The sequence below is a fragment of the Fistularia commersonii genome, chromosome 9, assembly GCF_037954325.1.
Source record: "Fistularia commersonii isolate RoL2024-O1a breed Wild chromosome 9, RoL_Fcom_v1.0, whole genome shotgun sequence".
In the NCBI taxonomy this organism is placed as follows: domain Eukaryota; kingdom Metazoa; phylum Chordata; class Actinopteri; order Syngnathiformes; family Fistulariidae; genus Fistularia; species Fistularia commersonii.
This window is the reverse complement of record NC_141292.1, coordinates 4,257,486-4,277,527: the sequence shown is the minus strand read 5'-3', so window position 1 is coordinate 4,277,527 and position 20,042 is coordinate 4,257,486. Positions and strand designations below refer to the sequence as shown.

General features: G+C 50.8%; 1 protein-coding gene across 1 annotated transcript; it reads right to left on the bottom strand.

Annotated features, from left to right (window-relative positions):
• Window positions 1-1,123: 1,123 nt before the first annotated feature.
• On the bottom strand, window positions 1,124-19,103 carry smad7 (SMAD family member 7). Its single transcript, XM_086152057.1, has 4 exons — window positions 17,457-19,103; window positions 16,575-16,628; window positions 13,280-13,351; window positions 1,124-2,075 (listed from the first exon to the last, which is right to left on the bottom strand). The coding sequence occupies exons 1-4, from the start codon at window positions 17,920-17,922 to the stop codon at window positions 1,537-1,539; spliced, it is 1,131 nt and encodes a 376-aa protein (XP_086008183.1). The 5' UTR covers window positions 17,923-19,103; the 3' UTR covers window positions 1,124-1,536.
• Between the last annotated feature and the right edge of the window lie 939 nt (window positions 19,104-20,042).

Genomic DNA, 20,042 nt, shown 5'->3' with positions numbered 1-20,042 from the left:
AATACTCGGAGAAGCAGGAAAGTTGGAAATCTGAACGGTGAACAGAAAATACTAGCCGCTGTGTTTATCGCTGCGGGTTGAGTCGGAATCATTACGCCGGCCTGCAAAACCACACAAACAGATGATGCCTTTTTGTTGCATTCAGTGTTTTATATGAGCCGTATAAAACCTGAATTTTGCTTGGCAATGGCTATTTATCGACATCGAAACTGCACCGATTGCCGTTGAGCCCGGCAACAATGCGAAGAAAGAGCGAGGTAACTCTTTTCTTTTCATACGTGAAGGGAAAATGTAACCTTTTTCAAGTGTTGTTGAATAGAGCAAAGGATGGGGGTTGGATGACATAGAAAGTAGGTCTTGTGAATGTAGGTCTTTGAGACAGTGTATGTGGGTAAAGCAGGCTTACAGTAGTAATCCTCTTCACAGACACCCATCTGACTAGCAACAGGACGAGGCCCAGACAGGCGTGCACACACACACACACACACACACACACACACACTCACGGATACACCAGTATTTGTTAGACGTATTAGTTTCGTCACTACTCTTGAAATACGACCATTACAAACGGGTGTCTAATCTCCGTCATCGTCCGAGATACCTGAGTGAAGTTTGAATAGCGGTCATTTCCTCAGGTGTGGCGCCGAATTCTTTGTAATTGTTTGATGCTGTACATTCCTTTCCCTTATTGTCCCATTAAAAACAAGAGGGCTACTTCAGGAAGACGGACCCTCTGTTGACTTCATTGGTTCCTGAAATTTGTCACAACAGCATCCTGGTTGTGATGTCATCGGTGGGTTAATGACAGGGGAGGAAGAGGGTCCTTCGTCCCGAAATAACTCGGGAGAAAACAGACGTAACGACCCTCCGAGAACGAGGACGGCGGCGAGTCACGGCGTGACTCAGTTTCTCGGAGGGGAAGCGCATCCGAGGCGGCGTCGCCCGGCGACACGAACTCCGCTCGTGTTGACTTTGGTTGTAATGACCGGATGCGTTTGCGCGTTCGTTTTTTTTTTTTTTTTTCGCTCGGCCGACGCCAAACAGCGAGCTGTTACGCGGATGTCATTTCCGCAGAAATCGCCGGGCGCGATGAAGTAAAAACGTACTTGAACGAGGGATGTTATTTGTAATTTTTTTTTTTTTTATTTTGGCATTTCTTTGTTTTGCATTTATATTAAGCAAAGTGCATCTTATTTTCTTTTTCTCATCAACACATTGCACAATACATAAATAATGATGCATATAAAACGTCTTCATATTTACAATTAATAATATATTTATATATAACATAAAATACATTTTCGCTTCTTATTTTATTTAATTAGATCTCGTCATTTATTAAACAAAGTCCATCAGAATCTTATACTTTCTTCTTCTTTTATAACTTTTTTTTTTTTTTTTTTCTCTGTTTGAACCTCTGGAACCAAAAAGAGTAACGGGGTGGAGTCAGTCTGAGAGGCGGGGGAACGGAAAAGGGTGGGTTGGGGGGCGAAGAGGAGGCCAGGATGACGAAGAGGAGGAGGCGAGCCGCTGCTATCGGGTGTTGAAGATGACTTCCAACCAGCACGGGCAGCTGCTGATGAACTGTCTGGTGTAGCACTGTCCCCAGCCTTTCACAAAGCTTATCTGGACCGTGAAGCCCGTTCGAGGCTGCTGCGTGAACTCGTGGTCGTTGGGCCTCTGCAGGCTGCCGGCCTTATCATAGTCAAAAGCTTTAATGGAGAATCCGGGAAACACCTTGTGCACCAGCAGCGTGCGCGAGTCCGGGTTGTCCAGTGTGGCCGACTTAATGAAGATGGGGTAGCAGCTGCGGTTGTAGACCCACACTCCGTCTGGCTCACGCGTCAGCTGGATGCCATAGCCGATCTTGGCCCGGACCATCTGCACCAGCTGGGACTTGTTGTCGGAGCAAAGCTGGCCCAGGCAGAAGCCGTTCCCCTGAGGTAGATCATAGAATATGTCCAGGGAGGGCTCCTGGACCGAGTAGAGGCGCCCAACGCGTGTCTTCTCCTCCCAGTATGCCACCACGCACCAATGGGCCTGTTCGCCAGACTCCTGCAACGCCAGGGAATCTGAAGGGGAAAAACAACGGAGACGGTTATTCCTCCGGAAAGTTGCAAAGGAAGCACTTCGAAAAGCATGAAAAGTTGGAAGGGACGAGCGCGGAAGGGACCAAGGTTTCAAATACGGCTTTCGGAGGAAAAGTTCACTCAAAAATCTTAATTGTGCAATTATGTACTCATCCCCCGGGCCAAACAAATATCGGATTGCATTTTCTCGAACCGCGAAGTATTCGGGAGGCTTTCTCCAAAACCGGCGCGAGTGACCCGAGAGCACGTCTCCGGCTACGTTTGTTTTCGGAAACGCTGATTCGGTTCTCTCGACGACAACAACAACTTGGTGCTCGGTTCGACAGGGGGACATTTCTGCTAAAAATATCGTGCCAGTGACATCTTTTTTTCGTCCAGCCAAACTTCCAGCGCCAGGGCTTTTCGGAGACGGCGATTAAAACCGGGCGACCGGCGAAGAGGCGTCGTTGTGTGACTTGTTCGGTTTGTAAAGCGGTCACGGTTCACTTCAAATCGTTTGGGAGAAAGCCGCGCTCCGGGAGTGTTTCTTTTTGACTTTTACGCGGACTGAAAAAACCTTTTCGCGAGTAGAATACGTCCAAATTTCACTTTTGGGGGCAAACTATTCCTTTGATGAAAGGCTTCGCACGAACTACCCGCTAGGTGCTTCTGTAAAACAGTTTCCTCGTCCCCTGTTGTGGGCATTAGAGAATTCCCTTTCGTCGGGCGCCAAATCTAGACCGTCGTCCTCAATTTCTGCCATACGGGAAAACCACGTTTTAATTCCTGGACTTCGGACAAGAGAAGCAACTCGGAGACACTGGCAGGCAAGTGTACACGCGCTGTACAATATTTGTCCAAGCATTAAATGCTTATCTTCTGTCTGGCTCTCTGTATTTTTCTAGTAAAGTTGCCAACAATGCGCTGACGTCATCCCCCCGCCGTCTCCCCTACGGCGGCGTGCCTGAGGAAATGAGAAACTCTCAACCCCCGTTTTGCCGAGAAAGGGCCGGCGGTAACGGCGCCGAGATAAGCGGGTTTCACGTGAACGGGTCGGACCCGGCCCGACGCGCAGGATCCGGCGGAGTCTAAAGTTTTTTCCTGAGCGTAAAAGAAGTGTAGCATTGGACACGCTCCAATTTCCACCCTCCCAACCCCCGTCTCTTGTCTCCCTTTAGTGAGCCTCCTGCGCTGTCCCACTCCCTCTTCATATCTCTATTCCACAGAAATCTGGCTCCCAGCTACTCCCGGCGAGAAAAAGTGGGAGCCAGTCAGGCGCGAGGGAAATAGAGGAGAACGCGAGAGGAAAGAAGGAGGGGGGCGGCGGCGGCGGCGGCGGGGGAAGGGGAAGGGCTTGGAATGCTTTTCGCATATTTCGACTGTTTGCAACTTCGCTTCCTCCCTGTGATGTTCCGGCGTCGTCATCGAGCCGCCGCACCTTCCGACCGTCTTCCTCCTCGCCCGGCGTACAAACACGCGAGCGGCCGATGAAAGGCGCATTAAGGAAAGCTCGACGGGGGGAAAAATACGAACAGAGCCCCCTCTCAGAGCCGCTTCAGTTGCCCCTGTCCGTCCCACCGCCGCCGCCCCTCCCTCATTTCATCCGAGGGGAGCTGTGAGTGTAACCGGTAATTTGGAAGGTCCCGTCTGAGACGAGCCGCAATGTTAATGCGGTGGGATCTGCGCCGGGCCGAGCGGGCTCGCCGCGGCCTGTTATTAGCCTTCATTAGACGCGGGGAGATGGAGGAGGAGGAGGAGGAGGAGGAAGGGGGCGGCGGGGGGTGGGAGGGGGGCGACAACACTGGGAGACGAGAGACAGAAACAGAGACACGGGGAGGGAAAAGGAGGAGGGTTGGGGGTGAAAAACTGAAAGCATGCCTTCCATAAAACAAGCGAGGCTTGTGTTCTTTGAAGTTGGTCAGAGCCGAGCCTCGGGGAGTTTATCGTAAATCCATCCTCATGGGGTGCAGGAGGGGGGGCGACGGGGTGCAGGGGAGGAGGCTAAGTACCCGGCTATCTACCTTGGACTAAACGGAGAAAAAAAAAAAAAACATTTATCTTAGAGATAAGAAACAGAAAGAGGCTTTTGTGCACGGGACGCCCCGATTCGGGCTTTGCTCCCGGGTCTGTTTTACATGTACGCGCCCAAAACGGTCGGGTTCGATAAGTCGTGAGACGCGTTTTCTTTTCTCGACAGCTGACAGAGGGCCTGCTCGCGGAGCTCACCTGTGGGGCCCTATGTGTGTGTGTGTGTGTGTGTGTGTATATATGTGTGTGTGTTTGTTATTGCTGAGAGAGACAGGGCCTGGCGTCAGAGGTCATTAGAGCGGCTGCCTGTCTGAGCCTGTCATTGCAGCCAGAAAACACCCTGCTATTCAGGACTACGCCGCCCCCCCTTCCCCCCCCCCCTTGCCTCTCCCCCTCTGAGGCTCCCGCTGGCAGCGAGAGGAGAGAACGCAGGGATAAAAAAGCAAAAGATTCGAGGAGAAACGGGAGGAACAAGAGGAACGTATGAAAGCAAAGAACGCTAGAGAGGGATGTGAAAAATGCATTTCCCCGAGCAATCGCCGCGACGCTTTATGACCCGTCTAGCCGGAGATGGAATCCGCGCTGGCCGTGCAACTCCAGCTATGCATGCAGGCAAACAAAACCCAACTATTTCTGTTCTCTATATCGGTAGAGAGAAAGCGATACAGGCGAGCTCTTCCATCTTGCGAGGAGTATGTTCACAGCTTGTCCTGACAGCAGATGAGCTTACACCTCATGAGTAATGCTTCCGAGCACGGAGAATCGCACGCATAAACACGAGCTCTAATGAGAGTGGCCCGGTATTAGCGCACCTTGTCGCGAGGGCGAGGATCATTTCACCGAAATTTTAATTTTTAAACGCGTGCGTGCGTGTTTGCGGGCGCCGGCGCGTGTAGACGTGCGAGGCGTCCGCCAGGGTTTCTCCTCATGTTACTTCTCGCGTGGGTGCGTGTCAGACAGTGTCGTCGGGGTGTCTGCCGCCGAGTCCGTCCCCCCCCCCCCCACCGACTCTTACGAAGCAAGTCTGCGCTGTCTGTCTCTGCATCTGCCCGTCTGCCGAGCGACGCATTAGCCCGTCTCTATGTCTGCCGCTCCACCTGCTCGTCTGCGCTTACGGGGCCGCGCGTCTCCCGCTTCTCCTCGACAAAGATAATCTGGCCATCTGTCACCCTGGGTCTTTCGGGTCCGACACGCTCGCAGGTCGGATTCTTCGCAAAAAAAAACGGTTCTTCGGCGTGCCGTAACAACACGAAGCCAGATAGATTTTTTTTTTTTTTTTTTTTTTTTGTGAGTGTCAGTGTCTCTTTTTCGGAGATCGAGAAACGGGTGACTTCGGCGTGCCGTAACAACACGAAGCCAGATAGGATTTTTTTTTTTTTGCGAGTGTAAGTGTCTCTTTTTTTCTCCCGGTTGCACAGTCCATCGTGTTGGGTTGTGATTCGACCAGGACCGTGTTTAGTGAAAGAGTATAAAACAGGCTTCGCGTAATGTAAAACACTGCCATAAAGCTGAACTGATATGGGAGGAAGTCGTAGTAAAAACCAATGAAGATGATCTGAACTACTCCTGCCGCCGGCGGAATAACTCGCGAGCCTGGAGAGACGAATCGCGGAATAATAATCCCATCTTCGAAGTCCAGTCGCCCGGGAAAGTTTACCATAAAGAAGCGCCGTGGCAAAATTAAAAAAAAAAAAAAATCCAAACTACCTATACAGTCTGATGGCACGGCCCAAGGGTCGGCTTCCCCGCTGGACTCACAAAAATTATGCTAGATTTTTGGCTGAAACATGGGTTGAAGAGCATCACGTGGAGGATAAAAAAAAAGGGGGGGGGTTGCTGAACACATTTTATGCCACGGAAAAAAAACGTAACAAGCGGCTGGTCCGCGCCAATGTGGGATGTTGGCCATTAGTAACACTATGTAAATAAAAACAACACATTGCTACCATGTTTTCTGGGCGCTTAATAGATGATCGCTTTATGGGCTGTGTGTGTGTGGGGGAGGCCAGGGGAGGGGCCTTTTCAAAGACATACTGTAAATATCCGCGATTAAGTAACCCTCCCTCACACCATGCAAAGTATTTTCAGCGTATAGCTCAAGAAAGGCGAAATTGGCAAACACACACACACACACACACACACACACAGCGCTCGCTCCCCTGTGGATTTTAATGGTGCCTGGTCTTTAAGAGTGGACGCCAAGCGAGCTGAGACAATTGGACTTGGTGGAAGGGAGGAGCGACGGCCGATGGGGGGGAGGGCTGTCGACAGACTGGGTGCTTCTCAGGGCCAGAAACAGTCTGGAAAGGTTAATCATTACCTCTGTCTGTCTCCAAACGTGCACACACACACACACATACACACATACGCACACACACACATACAGGGTTGTGGCAAATTCTTAGAAGTCAGCACAGACTGACCGAGAAACACGTCTGTACCGTCAACTGCGCAATCGCGCACACACACACACACACACACACACACACACACACACACACACAAACGTGACAAACTTTAGCTCTAGGCATTTTAAGGATTGGGAAAGCTCATGGGAACTGGTTTATATTGATTAAATGTGTGAGTGTGTGGGTGTTTGTACGCGCGCCCGCATGTGTGTGTGTGTCTCAACTCAGACGTGTAATGACCCTGTCGTCATCAGACACACATAGCGGCTGAAGAGAGGAATGGGGAAGACATGAAGGAAACAGCTCCGGGGGGAAGGAAGGGCTCTTCATGGTGCCTTATTTTCTAAGTCAACACCCTCTCTCATGCCGGGGAAAGTCTATTCCAAAGGTCAAGGGTCACGCCGGAGGCATTCCTTTTGTTCTCCCCATGCCATGCCGTATATGTTAAACCCCACGTATGTGTGTTGGTGTTTCTGCCTGTAATGACATTTACGTCCGTCACAAAAATCATTTTTTTTATGTTAAACTCAGCATTGTGCTTATTGCACTTCCTGCAACAAACCCAATGTAAGGTGAGAGAGGTTAGCGGTTTGTGCAATAATGGCAGAATGTGTCCCTAGAGCCTCTTATTATACAACATGTTTAAGGCCACAACCTTATGAAATTGTTATGCCTCACCGTTAGGTATAAAGGATTTATAGGTGGTATTAGCTACGAGCTAAATGCTACTGATGAAGAGTCACACGTCACACCCGTGATTCTCGCAAAACAAAAGTGTAAACGAATAAAACCGCATACGGTCACGGGTGTCTTTTTTTTAAAGCGCGACGGTAGATCATACAAAATTGCCACGTTTGTGCTCATCAAGCCGACGCGACTGTCTTAAAGAGTTGAGTAAACAGTTCGGTTATTAGTTGAAATACTTTGGGTCAGTTTGGACGGGCTATTTTGTTGTATTTCCACGGCTTTATCTGACGCTCTTCTGGATCTTAACTTGTATTTTCCGTCCATATCACTGTACGCTGCTAGCCATAGCTACATCCTTTCGCTTATTCACGATATTTTTTCGACTTCGCTTCTCCGGCGGTGAAGTTTTGCGCGACGAGGAGCTCGGAAAAATCCGCCCCTTTCCTTTGGGGAAAACCTAAATGAGCCCCCGACGGCAGGAAAGCAACGCGGGAAAGGGTGGGATTTGGCTATCTGTGATCAGGACTCCAAGCAGAAACACAGATAGAGAGAATGAGTTGTAGACATGCCTTTTCGAACATACATCAGCCGGGCCGCGGCTGGAGGAGATAAGGCGGAGGAAGCGTTTCCCTGCAGTGACGTGATTTAGAGCTGAAAAATTGAACGCAGCAACTTTTCATAAGCGAGAGCCTCTTATGCTTTAAAAATGCAGCGTGATAGTTTTCCGCCGAAGGTCATTCTGTTCCCCGGTAACACCTCCTTCCTACTCCAGCCCAGTTATTATTCCAACACATCATCATGCTGACCCACACACACACACACACACACACAAATTTCCCAGGGTGACAGGACAAATAAACACTAGCTAACACACCGAGTGCCAGGCAGACTGTAATGATGTCATCAGGTCCCCTCGAACACACAAGTAAGGAGATCACCAACGGGGCCTGAATCCTGGAGTCAGTTACACACACACACACACACACACACACACACACACACAAAATGCACGCGCAACGTTACAGACAGATGGACAGACAAGCCTAACAATCACCCGCAGTATTGTGGAGCACAATGGCGCAGACTCCCGAGCCCAGAAACCAGCAGAGCCAGATGCCGTCTGAGCTTTTGTTGTCTTTTTACTCTGTAATTAATAATTATACACCTTTGTGCGTGTGTGTTTTTGCCAGGGCGACGGCCTGCGACGCAGAGACCGGCCAGCGACGGGGGCCCCGTCCGCCGCCGAGATGAAAAGAGACGCACGCACCCCTCCGGTCTGAGTACACAAAAGACAAACTGACTACATGAATGAGCTGGGCGGAGGGTGGAGACAGGAGCGCTGTGTGTCACACAAGAAATCTAACACACACACACACACACACACGGAGGTTTACAGGAATGTGTCTCCACTTATTTCCATTTCCATCTTTATCCTGCCAAAAAAAAAAGTGGGGTTCTCTCCCTCCCTTTCACACACACACACACACATAAAAAAATAAACAAAAACATGCAGTCTTTTTCATATCTTCCTATGTTGAGGTAATGTCAAAATCCACTTCCACAGAGTGACTGTGAACCAAAACAATGTTCATCTTGTTCTGGGCTTCCCTCCAACGCTGGCCGGCGGCCAAACCTGCATAGCCCACCTTTCAATCAGCTGGCTTTTGCAAAGTCGAGCTGAAGTTCTCCACTGTAAATGCCACCTTGATGCTACACTAAAACCAACAGAGCATTGTGCATCTGATTCAGAGAGAAACCCGTAGCCAAAACAAGCAAGACGTGCATTCCGTTACCCACCCTCCGACCCCCCCCTCCCTCCGCCGCCGCCACCACCACCACCACCACCATCACCGCCGCCGCCGCCCCCCCCATCCTCCTCTGCTGTTTTTTCGATTTGCGCAGCATAATGACACAGGGTGGGGAACAGAGGACGGCCAAAACCAAAATTAAGTCCCTTGCCAAGAGGCGGCTTGGCTGCCGCGCAAAGAGAGGAAGTGGGGAGTAATGAGAGATCCTGGCCCGGCGCAGAGCAGCCCGACTCTGCTCTGCTCGATTCACTGGCTAACACACAGCCTCCAAATTACAGAGAACAGAGGAGAGCTGCCGGCCATCTCTCCCTCCACCCAAAGCCGCCATCTTCTCTCCCTCATCATTCCTTCCCCTTAGTGTTCGAGCGAGGGAAAAAACAACAAAAGGGAAAAAAAAAAAAATCCAGTTTGGACAAAAACGGCGACGGTTCGGTTCCCCCTCGGAGGAGGAGAGCCGACGCCGCCGTAGGCCGGGCTTTCGATTTCGGACGTTTAGGAGCAAAGTAGATGTTGAACTTGCACATTTCTCTCTCTCTCTCTCCTGCTCGCTTGATGCGATCTCTCCTTCCGTTGTTTTTTTTTTTTTTTTTTTTATTCTTCTCCGAGAAGAGGCCACGACTGCCTCCATGTCCGCTCGCCTTTTCCTCAAAGACATGAGGTCATATCCTGCGCGGCCCTTTCCTTTCCCCGCTAACCCAAACATGGCAGCGATGTCGGGAGGGGAAGGGAGAGGACGGGGGAGGGGGGCTTTCTATGTTTCTGAGCAGAGGAGCTCGTTTCCGAGATCCCGTCTCGGTGACGGGGATTACACGTTGAACGACAAGCCGACGCGCGGTTCGAAACCTCGCTTCCAAAACGAATACATCCGGGACAGAAGAGGCGCGCACCAGAAAGGGCCCGTTTCTTCGGAGCACTTCCACACGACGGCCCGGTCGGTTTGATTTAATGAGCCGAGGTGCCAAGACTAAATTTAATCTCCGTCAGAAGCTTCTGATGAAGGTTATACCTCCAGCCAATTCGCCGGATGACTAATTGACTGACTGAAGGGCTGGCAGACTGTCTGCCGAGCTAGGTGACTGGCTGCCGGTATAAGAATACAACTCGGCCTAAATTTAAACTGCAGTGGGAGGAAGCGCCTGTGTGACAGTCGGCAGTGTGCCAGGGCTCGGACCAGGTCATTCTATCTGCCTGTGTGTGTGCGCGTGTGTGTGTGTGCGTACATGTCACCGCTGCCCGGGTGGATCCTCTTACACACAAGCGCTCCGCACCGGTCCCGGATGGCACCAGCAGGCATGCCACCAACACACATGCACGGGCGCTATAAGAACTTGGCACGGACGGAAAGTCCCGCCCCCAAACAACAGCGGATACGGACGCCGCTCACGCCAGACGGATCTGATATTGAGTCCATATTAAGCACAAACCCCTCATATCAACTGACCGGGCAACAACATCGATGTATATCACGTATCGTGGAGTCGCGATATCGCCCCGTGCCTTCTTTCCAACAACGGAAATCGTGTCTAACTAACGGTGGATGTCTTCGCATCAATGTGTTGCCGGTGACCTTTAGAAATAGGTTAATAATCCCCCCACCCCCCCCAAAAAAAAACACATTTGATACGTCTTAGATTGCATAGCAGGAAGTGCAAAACTACTATCTTTTTTCCGAACCAGACGTTTTCCAAATTTAGGCTTCCCGCACCTACACGATGTGTAAGTTCGATAACTAGCAAGTGAAGAAATCTGTATTTTTTTTTTATTTTTTTTTTTTATGAAGAGCTAATCTCACTGTTTCCGTCGTGAAAAATCTTCCTCGATCGAACGACTGTTTCGGACGCTCGAAAATCGACAAAGCTCGGGAAAATCCCGACGGCCTAGTTCCTCGCGTCGACGAGCAGGCTTGGTTTTAAAGGAAGTTTGCGAAGGGCTATTTTCTTCTACGCAATAAAACTCAAAATCCGAGCCGTGACTTTCAAAATGGGCCATTAGTATTCAAGTCGGTTGTTAAACACCGGCGGATAAAACTCCACAACAAGTGGCTGAAAAATAAAATCCCCGACGAGATACGAGAACTGGAACCAGAGGGTAAATATGTCGGGTGTTTTTTTTTTTTTTTTTTTTTTTTTGATGTCGGGGTGAAGTGTCCCTCTAACACGCCGCTAATTCTCCCCCTACTAACAATCCGGTGACCCTTTAAACCTGACCCGATCTCTATTTCCAAATCGCTCTCTTGATCTCTCTCTTTGGGTCCCGGGTCAAGCTAAACCCCGGAGTTAAGCCCTCACCCCGGCACTCAGATCCAGGCCTCCAGCCATCGACCCCCCTCTCCTCTCCGCTCTGTTCCAGGCTGATGACGTGAGCCGGCGAGAGGAGCTTTGGAGCTCGTAGCCTGGCAGGCAGCCTAGTTTGCATTTGTGCTTGTCGCTGCCGCAGCCACACTTAACTCCTTCCGTCCCGGCCGGTCTCGGCTCTTTCCGAGACGGAGACGATCGCTCTCGGTCGCGACGTACTTTTCCGAACGTCCGACAACGTCCGGCGGGTATTTGGGGGGGGGGGTTAACCTGCCCGCGGATGACGAGTCAACTGAATTCCGACTAAATGTGTCAAAACTTCAACTCTGGCTGACGCCGAGGGTTTGCCAACATCCTCCCCTCGGAGCCGGCCGCCCCTGTCCTGCCTCTTCCTCTCTGTAAATACGTCTGGAGCGAAACATAAAAAGGGTAGAGGGAGTGAATTGGAAGGTCAGCAGCAGGCCTCTGGGAGAGCCATGTTTCTTTTGTCAGGGCCCCAGAGGGAGGGAGCCAAGGGGAGCGGGGAGGGGGGGGGAATATGTGTGTGTGTGTGTGTGTGTGTGTGTGTTTGGTGGTGGGGGGCTTTTTTTTTTTTTTTTTTTTTTTCCTCTGCTTGCCAGGGAATTCATGAGGGCAGATCGCTTCTGCCATCCTGCCTGACTCTCGCTGAGGAGGCCCATTCACAGAACGCTGGCCGCTGCTGCCATATCATCCTCGCCAGGAAGGAAAACAGGGGAGGTGGAGACGTGGTGTGCACGCCTTTCTGAGAGAACCGAGGAGGAGGAAGGAGGAAGGAGGAAGGAGGGAGTTAAGACTCCGCTTCTAGGGTTTCACAGTTTGAACCGGGCCTGAAATGTGTCTTTAGTTAATGCACACAGGGATGACTTTAAGAGGAGAGTTTTGGTTCTTGTAAGCACCGGCCCAATCTCTTCCTCGATCTAACACACACACATACACACACTCACGCAGGCAGGCGGGCGGGCGGACGGACGGGCGGGCTGGCGGGCTGGCTGGCTGGCTGGCTAACCCCCACCCCATCTCACCCCACCCCATCTCACCCCACCCTACCACCAAACAAAGGCGGGGGGAAAACGGGCAGTGAACACCAACTGACATAAAACAGGCTTTAAAGGCCCGGTAATGAGAACCATCTGAGGTGGAGGGAAGCAGAGCGGCGCACAGCAATCCCAGCCAGCCAGAGAGCAAAAAGAAACTCTCTCTCTCTCTCTCTCTCTCTCTCGTGAACACCATCTTATTCTGTAGCCCGCGGACAGGGCGCCGGGTAAAGAAGGCAACGCTGCCAAATGGGATTATGGGAGAAAAGCTGAGGAAGCCCAAAACACGTCCTGCATGAGAGATAGAAGAAAGAAAGGCACTTGTGTGTCGCTCCTCTCCGCACACAGAACCCAGAGGAGAGTTAACCGTCGACAAAGACGTCCCCTATACGGCACAAACACACCCCGACAAACACTCGCATGTCAATTGAAGCTTTTTTTTTTTTTTCCCCCCTCTCTCTCTTTCTCTCTCTCTCTCTCTCTCTCCCTGTGTTCTTTTCCCACAATACCACACACACTGAGCATATTCTTCTCCAAACAACAGTTCCGTGTGTTTGTCTTCCATTACAACATAATACGGAGAGGGATGAGAGAGGAAGAGGAGAAGAGAGAAGCCTTGTTTAAAGAGCCAAGAGGGAGAAATTTATGTGGATGTGGGAGAAATACACCACCCTCCTTCCCCTGGCTTCTTTTTTTTTTTTTTTTTTTTTTTTTTATTATTACAGAGGGGAAGCGCCCCCCCCCCCCCTTACAATCACCGCCTCATCAGCACCGGTACGACGGGGAGATAAGTGCGTGTCGGCGGGGGAGGGAGGCGTAAGAGGAGGAAAAACAGGGTGGGAATAGACAGAATGGAAATAATATAGCCAGCGAGGAAAAACAATTGGAAAGTATAGACAGCAATCTATTTGTGACAGATATATTTACCTGAAAGCCCCACAGGGGCCGAGTATGTAGTTCCCCCAGTATCACTGGATGACGGTCCAGAGTCTGGAGAATCTAATGGAGAGACAGTGAGAGACTTTGAATTAGTGCTGTGTGTGCTTAAGTGTGTGTGTGTGTGTGTGTGTGTCAGGAGAGATGGCGAAGTAGCAGCTGCGAGGCCGTCAATCACCCCGGCTGAAATCAATGCCTAATGAAGACGCTGACGAAGAAGCTCACACTCTCACACATACAGAGAGGACTAGCGGGGGAGAGTTTCTTACGCCCCTGATAATCCCCCATAATCCACTGCTTCAGGAGGATCGTTAGCCCCGCGTCTCCGCGCAGACGAGCTACCGATCTGGAAAAGAGTTGTGTTCTCCGCGCTCAAGAATAAGGCTCGGGTGAAAACGGGAACGCCATTTTTTCCCCCCCGGTTAAATCAGCATTTACAGTTGAAAACTGACGGTCATTTTCCTAGCCATTCGGTATCGGGGTGCACGGACGCATCCCGGGATTTCCTTCTTTCCGAGCCGGATCGGGTTCGATTTGTTTCCCTGCCACGTTTATCGTAAAGGCGATCCCAGCGAGCGGGGCTTCCGAGCAGAGCTGCAGTAGCTATGAAGTAATAAAGAGCCACCAGAGCGGTTTTAACTGCGCGCCCGGCTCCCTGCCACCCTGCCCCATCCGGAACACGGCCCGTGCACTTGCGGTGGCGGTAACGAGATGCACAGGCATGGCCCCGGCTCGCCGCGCTTTCATTGGCTGCCAGCAGCCTTACCCCGGTCTCCCGGGCAACAGTTCACAGCTGACCGCAGGGCTGAGGGGGCATCGGAGAGAAAAAAAAAAAAAAAAAAAGAAGAGCTAAACAGTGTGTGAATTATATTCCCCAGAGCTGAAACAAGGTAACGTTTTACATCTGGGCTTCTTTCATATTGACCGCCGCCGCCGCTGGAACGGACAGGAACCCCGACGCACGTATCCCGGCTTCCTGCTCGGCGAATCGTAAAACCATCGCCGTGGAATTAAAAAAAGAAAAAAAAAAAAAAAATCAGCCGCTCTTCCGTTTTCACGCCATCCGATTGCCTTCTAACTACGCGTATTTTCTGCGCGCTGTTAATTCTAACACGGCCCCGATACCAAGCAAATCCAGCAAATATTGTAGAAAATGGAAATAGGCTGCGGGACCCGGAAGGAGTCGGTGACTGACAGCTCCCTCAGGCAATGGGGAAAAACCCCATCTTTCTGCATAAGTTCCTTCTGTCCTGTGTGTATGCCTGTGTGTGTGTGTGTGTGTGTGCGTGCACATCCTTGTGTGCCCTCTAGCTTGCTCCATTGTCCTATTAATATATGTTGTCTTTCACTCCACTTCCCCATGCAGAGAGATTCTCCTTGGGATGATCGCTATTGCATCTGCAGACCGGATTCTAACTAACGGTGAAATAGTGCGACGGATGATTTAGGGACCGTTCGCTGCTCTTCTTTGGTTATGTCTTTAAATTATGTTATAACTTTAAAAAAAAAAAAAAATGGAAAAAGAAACTTTATATGAACAGGACTTGCTCTCAGACTTGCCATGTAAATCTTACAGTCTAACCAATTGATTTTTTTTTTTTTTTTTTTTTTCTGGTTTCGCCCCGGGAGGGGAAAGTCGGGGCGGCGTCACGCCAGAAGCTTTTCTTGTGTTTGCACCGAACTCGCGTTTCCCTCCGTCATGACGTTGGAGCTAAGAACAGAGGATTTCTTATTTATCTTTATTTTTTTTATCAAGTTATCCGAAAAGGAAGGTGTGTTTGGAGGTGCGAGTCGCTGAAGCTCTGCGACGTGACCCCGCGTAGACGCCGGCTTCTTTCCAAACACCACGGAACCCAGTGACATTTTGTCTCGTGGCGCTCGAAGCGCCAGAAAAATCACTTGGAAAAAAAAAAAAAAAAAAAAACTCCCAACAGCCATTTCTTCTTCTTTTCTTTTCTCTTTTTTTTTTTTCCAGAAAACTCAGCATTACTTTGTCACGAGTGGTTTTCTCGCCGACGGTTGAGGGGGTCGGTCTGCTTCGGGAAAAAAAAGAGAAAATTGCAACCGCGTCGAGGTCGGTGGGTTATCGTGAATGACTGAGCCATGACTTCTGGAACAACTGACTTCTAGAGTTGCCGCTGAGTCTTTCTAGAGTTTTTCTTTTTTTTTTGCCACGAGGCAAACGTCAACCTCCCATCGTATTGTAGAGAAGTCAAACTTGCAACTTGCGGAGCGGACAGTAAACACCACGTCTACCCGGACCGTCGTTGGACTACCGACGTTTTTTGTCGAGATTCGGTTCGCTTTTTCAGGAAACACGTCAAGGTAGATGCGACGAAAGCTAAAAAAATAGAGAATGGGGAGGCGGGTGGTGGGGAGGGGGACGACGACTGAGGAACCACAGCTGCAGCCGCAATGACTTCCTATTGTTTCCACCTAATGAAAGCCACTTTCTCCTTCTCCTGGCTAACTGGACGGCCGGTTTGCTCGACTGGTCATTGTTTAACCCCGAGCTCTTCCTGCACTGACAGACAGCGAGGCAAGACTTTCAAAAAAAAAAGAAGAAGAAGAAGAAAAGTGTGGGGCGGTGGGTAAAATTCATATCTAAAGCCTGGAGTTTGCTCACAGCAACTTGAACACACTTGAACTTCTGCGAGCGATGACATAACCTGACGCCACAACAGAGTCTGGCAACAGGCGGAGGCAGGAAACGGTAATGTTTGACTGCGTTACGATGCTTTATGATAATCTGCCGCTTCGACATCTGGGGAAGGAATAAAGGGACCCACGCTCCGCGAGTCGTCTCTCTCACGCTCCCGAACGGCCACGACAGAGACGTGGGACGGCGGCACGCCCCCTCGCGAGCCCCCGGCCTTCATGTGTTGATAAATCCAGCTGATAAAAACTGGGCTGGCTCCACAGACGCCGCAGTCTGTCTGTCTGTCTGTCTGTCTGTTCGACTCCGCCGTGCCATTTACAACAGATAAACACACGCACAATCTCCTCAACTCACACACACATTGGTTGCCCCCTTGGTGAGGTGCCAGTAACAGAGTGTGGCGGGTATCTTAACTCTGCGCTGCCTTGACCTGGCTGGCAGCCACGGCTGGAGCCGAGCAGCCAGCCAGCCAGCCAGCCAGGCAGGCAGGCAGGCGTGCCACTTCACAGCTACCATAAATCTCCACGTAACCATTTCCTCCACACTCACAAATGCACCGCACCTTGTGTGTGAGTGTGTGTGTGTGTTTTCAACAAGGTATTAAACATGCATTGAGTTTCAGCTCACCTGGTGGTTTAAGATAGTCCATGGGATAGCGTGAATATGGAGGAGGAGGAGACTCTGCATGGAGGAGAAATAAAAAGCATGAGTCAAAAACCACAAAAAAAAAGGGGGACGGATTTTAAAAGTATTTGATAAGAGTTGTCATTCTTTGGGGAGTGGGGGGGGGGGAGAGGGGGGAGGGGTTCTGTCTGTCAGCCCCAGCCTGGAGAGGCAGGCGGAGGCTGGCCGGGCGGCTATTGCCTTTCATTGGCAGGCAGATAAACAGGGGCCGCCTGGCGCCAGGAGGGCCACTATCAGCGTCTAGGACAAACTGAGATACGGGCCTCTTTTGGCCCGGGACGCCAAGCAAGCACACACACACACACACATGCACGCACATGCACGCACGCATGCGCGTCTGCCTACGCACACACACGCACACTGAACCTTAACAGTGGAAAAAGACTGTAAAAATCCACCTCCCCCCCCCCCCCTCCCAAAGAAACTGCGCTTTAGGAAATAAAAAGATAGTGTGTGTGTCGGTATCAGAGGAACTTGGGACGTTTGAGATTTTAGAATGTATATGTGTGTGTGTGTGTGTGTGTCTGTGTGTGTGTGTGTGACGCAAGGATGAAGAGGAGGAGGTGGAAGAAGAGGAGGAAGGAGGAGGAGGAAGAGGAGGAGGCAGGTTTGACCTTATGGAAACTCAACACAAGTGTGCCAGGAGAGCTGATGTCATTTGAATGAGGTTAATTACCCCCCGGCAATTCTGATTTTTTTTTTTTTTTAATGGGAGAGGGTCTGCACAGAAACCAAATGCAATATCAGAACTTTTTTTTTTTTTTTTTTAATTTTTTTTTTCTCTCTCCTCCAAAAAAATAGCAAAAAAAAAAAATCCCAACTCACCGAGTTCGCACAGGCGGCTCATGTGGTGCGGGTTGCAGCAAACGAGCTCCGGGTTGACTTTCCCGTAGGATTCACAGCAAGACAGCCTCTTGAGCTCCGAGGAATGCCTGAGGTCCGGCCACCTGAACACTTTGTAGAGCAGCATGGGGAGAGAGTAAGACAGTTGACCCACTTTGGCGTCCACTTTGCCGGGCAGGAGCAAGCAGGGGCTCCGGGCGCCCCCCTTGGACTCCACCGCCTGCAAGAGCACCTCCAATTGTTTCTCTTTTATCTTTTTCAGGATGGAGTGGGTCAACGCTTTCAATTCGGCCTCCGACCCGCCGTGGGACTTGGCCACCTTTGTCGCTTTGCCCATGCAGCAGCCCCCGGAGCCATGCGTCCCTCTATCCGCCTCCCCGTCGCCCTCCACGGGCGCACGGCTCCTCCAGAGTCGCCGGACGAGCCCCGATCGTTTGGTCCTAAACATGCGGGACGAAAAGAGGGTTCCCCGGCTAAAAAACGAGCATGGTGTCCGCAAATCATGAAGATTCCGGGATCCGAGTCCAGGCAGTGACAAGCAGCCTGAGAGGAGGAGGAGGAGGAGGCGGAGGAGGTGGTGGTGGTGGTGGTGGCGGTGGTGGAGGTGGAGGTGGGGGTCCTGGGAGCTGGAGACGCGGAGGGAGTCCGAGGCGGACGCCAGGCTCTGTCGCCGTCTCCTCTCACCGGGAAGCCGCCGGGACACCGCGCCTTTTCTCGTTCGCACGGATAAACATCACATCTCTAGACGCCCAGACCTCAGGGGTGACGCGGGGGGTCCGGCGGCGGCGTGCGGAGCCTCCTCCGGGGAGGGGGTGGGGGGGATCCGCTGAGACGGGGGGGAGGAGGAGGAGGAGGTGGCGGATGGGGGGGACGATGTGCAGAGGCTCGCCGTTGAACCGGCCCACATACAAGAAAAAAAAATTTAAAAAAAAAAAAACACCCTCCTGCTTGGGGTTCTTCTCAGCTTACAAACGTGAGCGGAATATTATTTGAAAATTTAAAAAAGGAGGAAAAAAAAATGCGCCCCTGAACGCAATCATCCCATGAAGAAGAAGAAAAAAAAAACGAGCTCCCCCCCCTTTCTGTGCGTGCGCGTCTGTCTTCAAGAGGAATTAAATCCACGAAAAAAAAAAAAAAAAAAGAAATCCTCGATCCACAGAGGGAGCGAAAGAGAGAAGAGGGAGTCCACGGTTAGTTTTATTGGGTTTGTTTTTTTGTTCCGAGCCGGAGCCGACGTCCAAACGCACCACTCCGCCGCGCAAGAGAGGATGTGCTCCCGCCTGGCCGCCCGTCTGGCCGCCCGCCTGTCTGTCCGCTGCCGCCGGCCGGGAGGAGCGAGGCTCGTCCGAGGAGAGAAGATCCAGGACTGGAGCTCCTCCGGCGAGTTGAGTGGAGGGAGAGAAAAAAAGAGGGAGGAGAGAAAAAGAGAGAGAGAGAGAGAAAGAGAGAGAGACCCTCGGGTTGCGTTCACGTACAGTCCGACCTCTGCGCGCCGGAATCCCTCAAAATCGAATAAATCCCCCGGGCCCGGATCTCGACGCGCAACCGACTTCGTGCGTGTGCGTGTGTGGGGGAGAGAGAGCTCCACTAAGAAGGAGGGAGGAGGAAGAAGGGGAGAGGGAAAAAAAAGAGAGAGAGAGAGAGAGAGAGTCTGTGTGTCTGGGAGGGAGGCGGATGGTTTTGGTGCCCTTGCCCCGTCTCCAGTCTCCAGTGCGCATTGACGCGCCCGGTCACGTGTGCGTCTAGACACCCTGTCGCTTAAAAGAAATGTGATTGTGTTGCGCAAACAACAGATCAAGTAGAGCCCGCGGCGTGCACACGCACATGCACGCCCCTCTCTCTCTCTCTCTCTCTCTCTCTCTTTCTCTCATGCACGCAGTTCCATAGGAAACCGAGGAAAGGAAAGTCGACGTTTTTTTTTTTTTTCTTCTTTTGCACTCATAATTAAAAAAAAAAATAAAAAAAAAGAGAAGGAAAGTTGTAAAGTTTAAAAACGACGAGGAAGAAAGTCACAAGTCATTTATAATACTTAGATGAAAAAAAAAGAAATAAAAATAAAATAAACAGTCCCAGCGTTTTGAACGACGTGCCTCCCGGGTTATCGATCGGGTTCGGAGACGCGCATGCGCACAACGGATATAGGATAACTACTAACTTGCCAAATAAAAGGAGCAGTTCCTTTAAATCACAATCAAGGGTACAATAAATATTCATAAATATATATACTTCCCAATCAGTTATGGAGTTGCTTTTTATTTTATGTCGTTATTTATTTTGAATTATTTCCACTTTATATAAATTGGAACATAGATAATATATGTGTGTGTGTGTGTGTGTGTGTGTGTATTAAAGCAGCAGACGATCGTCCGGATCGATAGACATCAGTGTGTACAATCCCATCTTTTTCCCTTTTCTTTACAAAATAAGACGCCACGGCCGTTGTGATGCTAATCAGGTGGGTTTCCTCGTCTTTGTGCTTGAAATCTCACCCCCACTTACACACACACACACACACACACACACACACGGAGAGCCACCCTCTGGCTCCACTCTGGTCGAGAAAACCGT

Excerpts from the sequence above, each read along its gene's own strand:
- smad7 (XM_086152057.1), bottom strand. The coding sequence starts at position 17,922 with ATGTTTAGGACCAAACGATCGGGGCTCGTCCGGCGACTCTGGAGGAGC. Across the intron at positions 16,629-17,456 it reads GAGCCGCCTGTGCGAACTCG|AGTCTCCTCCTCCTCCATAT; the intron begins GTGAGTTGGGAT and ends TCCTCCATGCAG. Across the intron at positions 13,352-16,574 it reads GGACTATCTTAAACCACCAG|ATTCTCCAGACTCTGGACCG; the intron begins GTGAGCTGAAAC and ends TCTCTCCATTAG.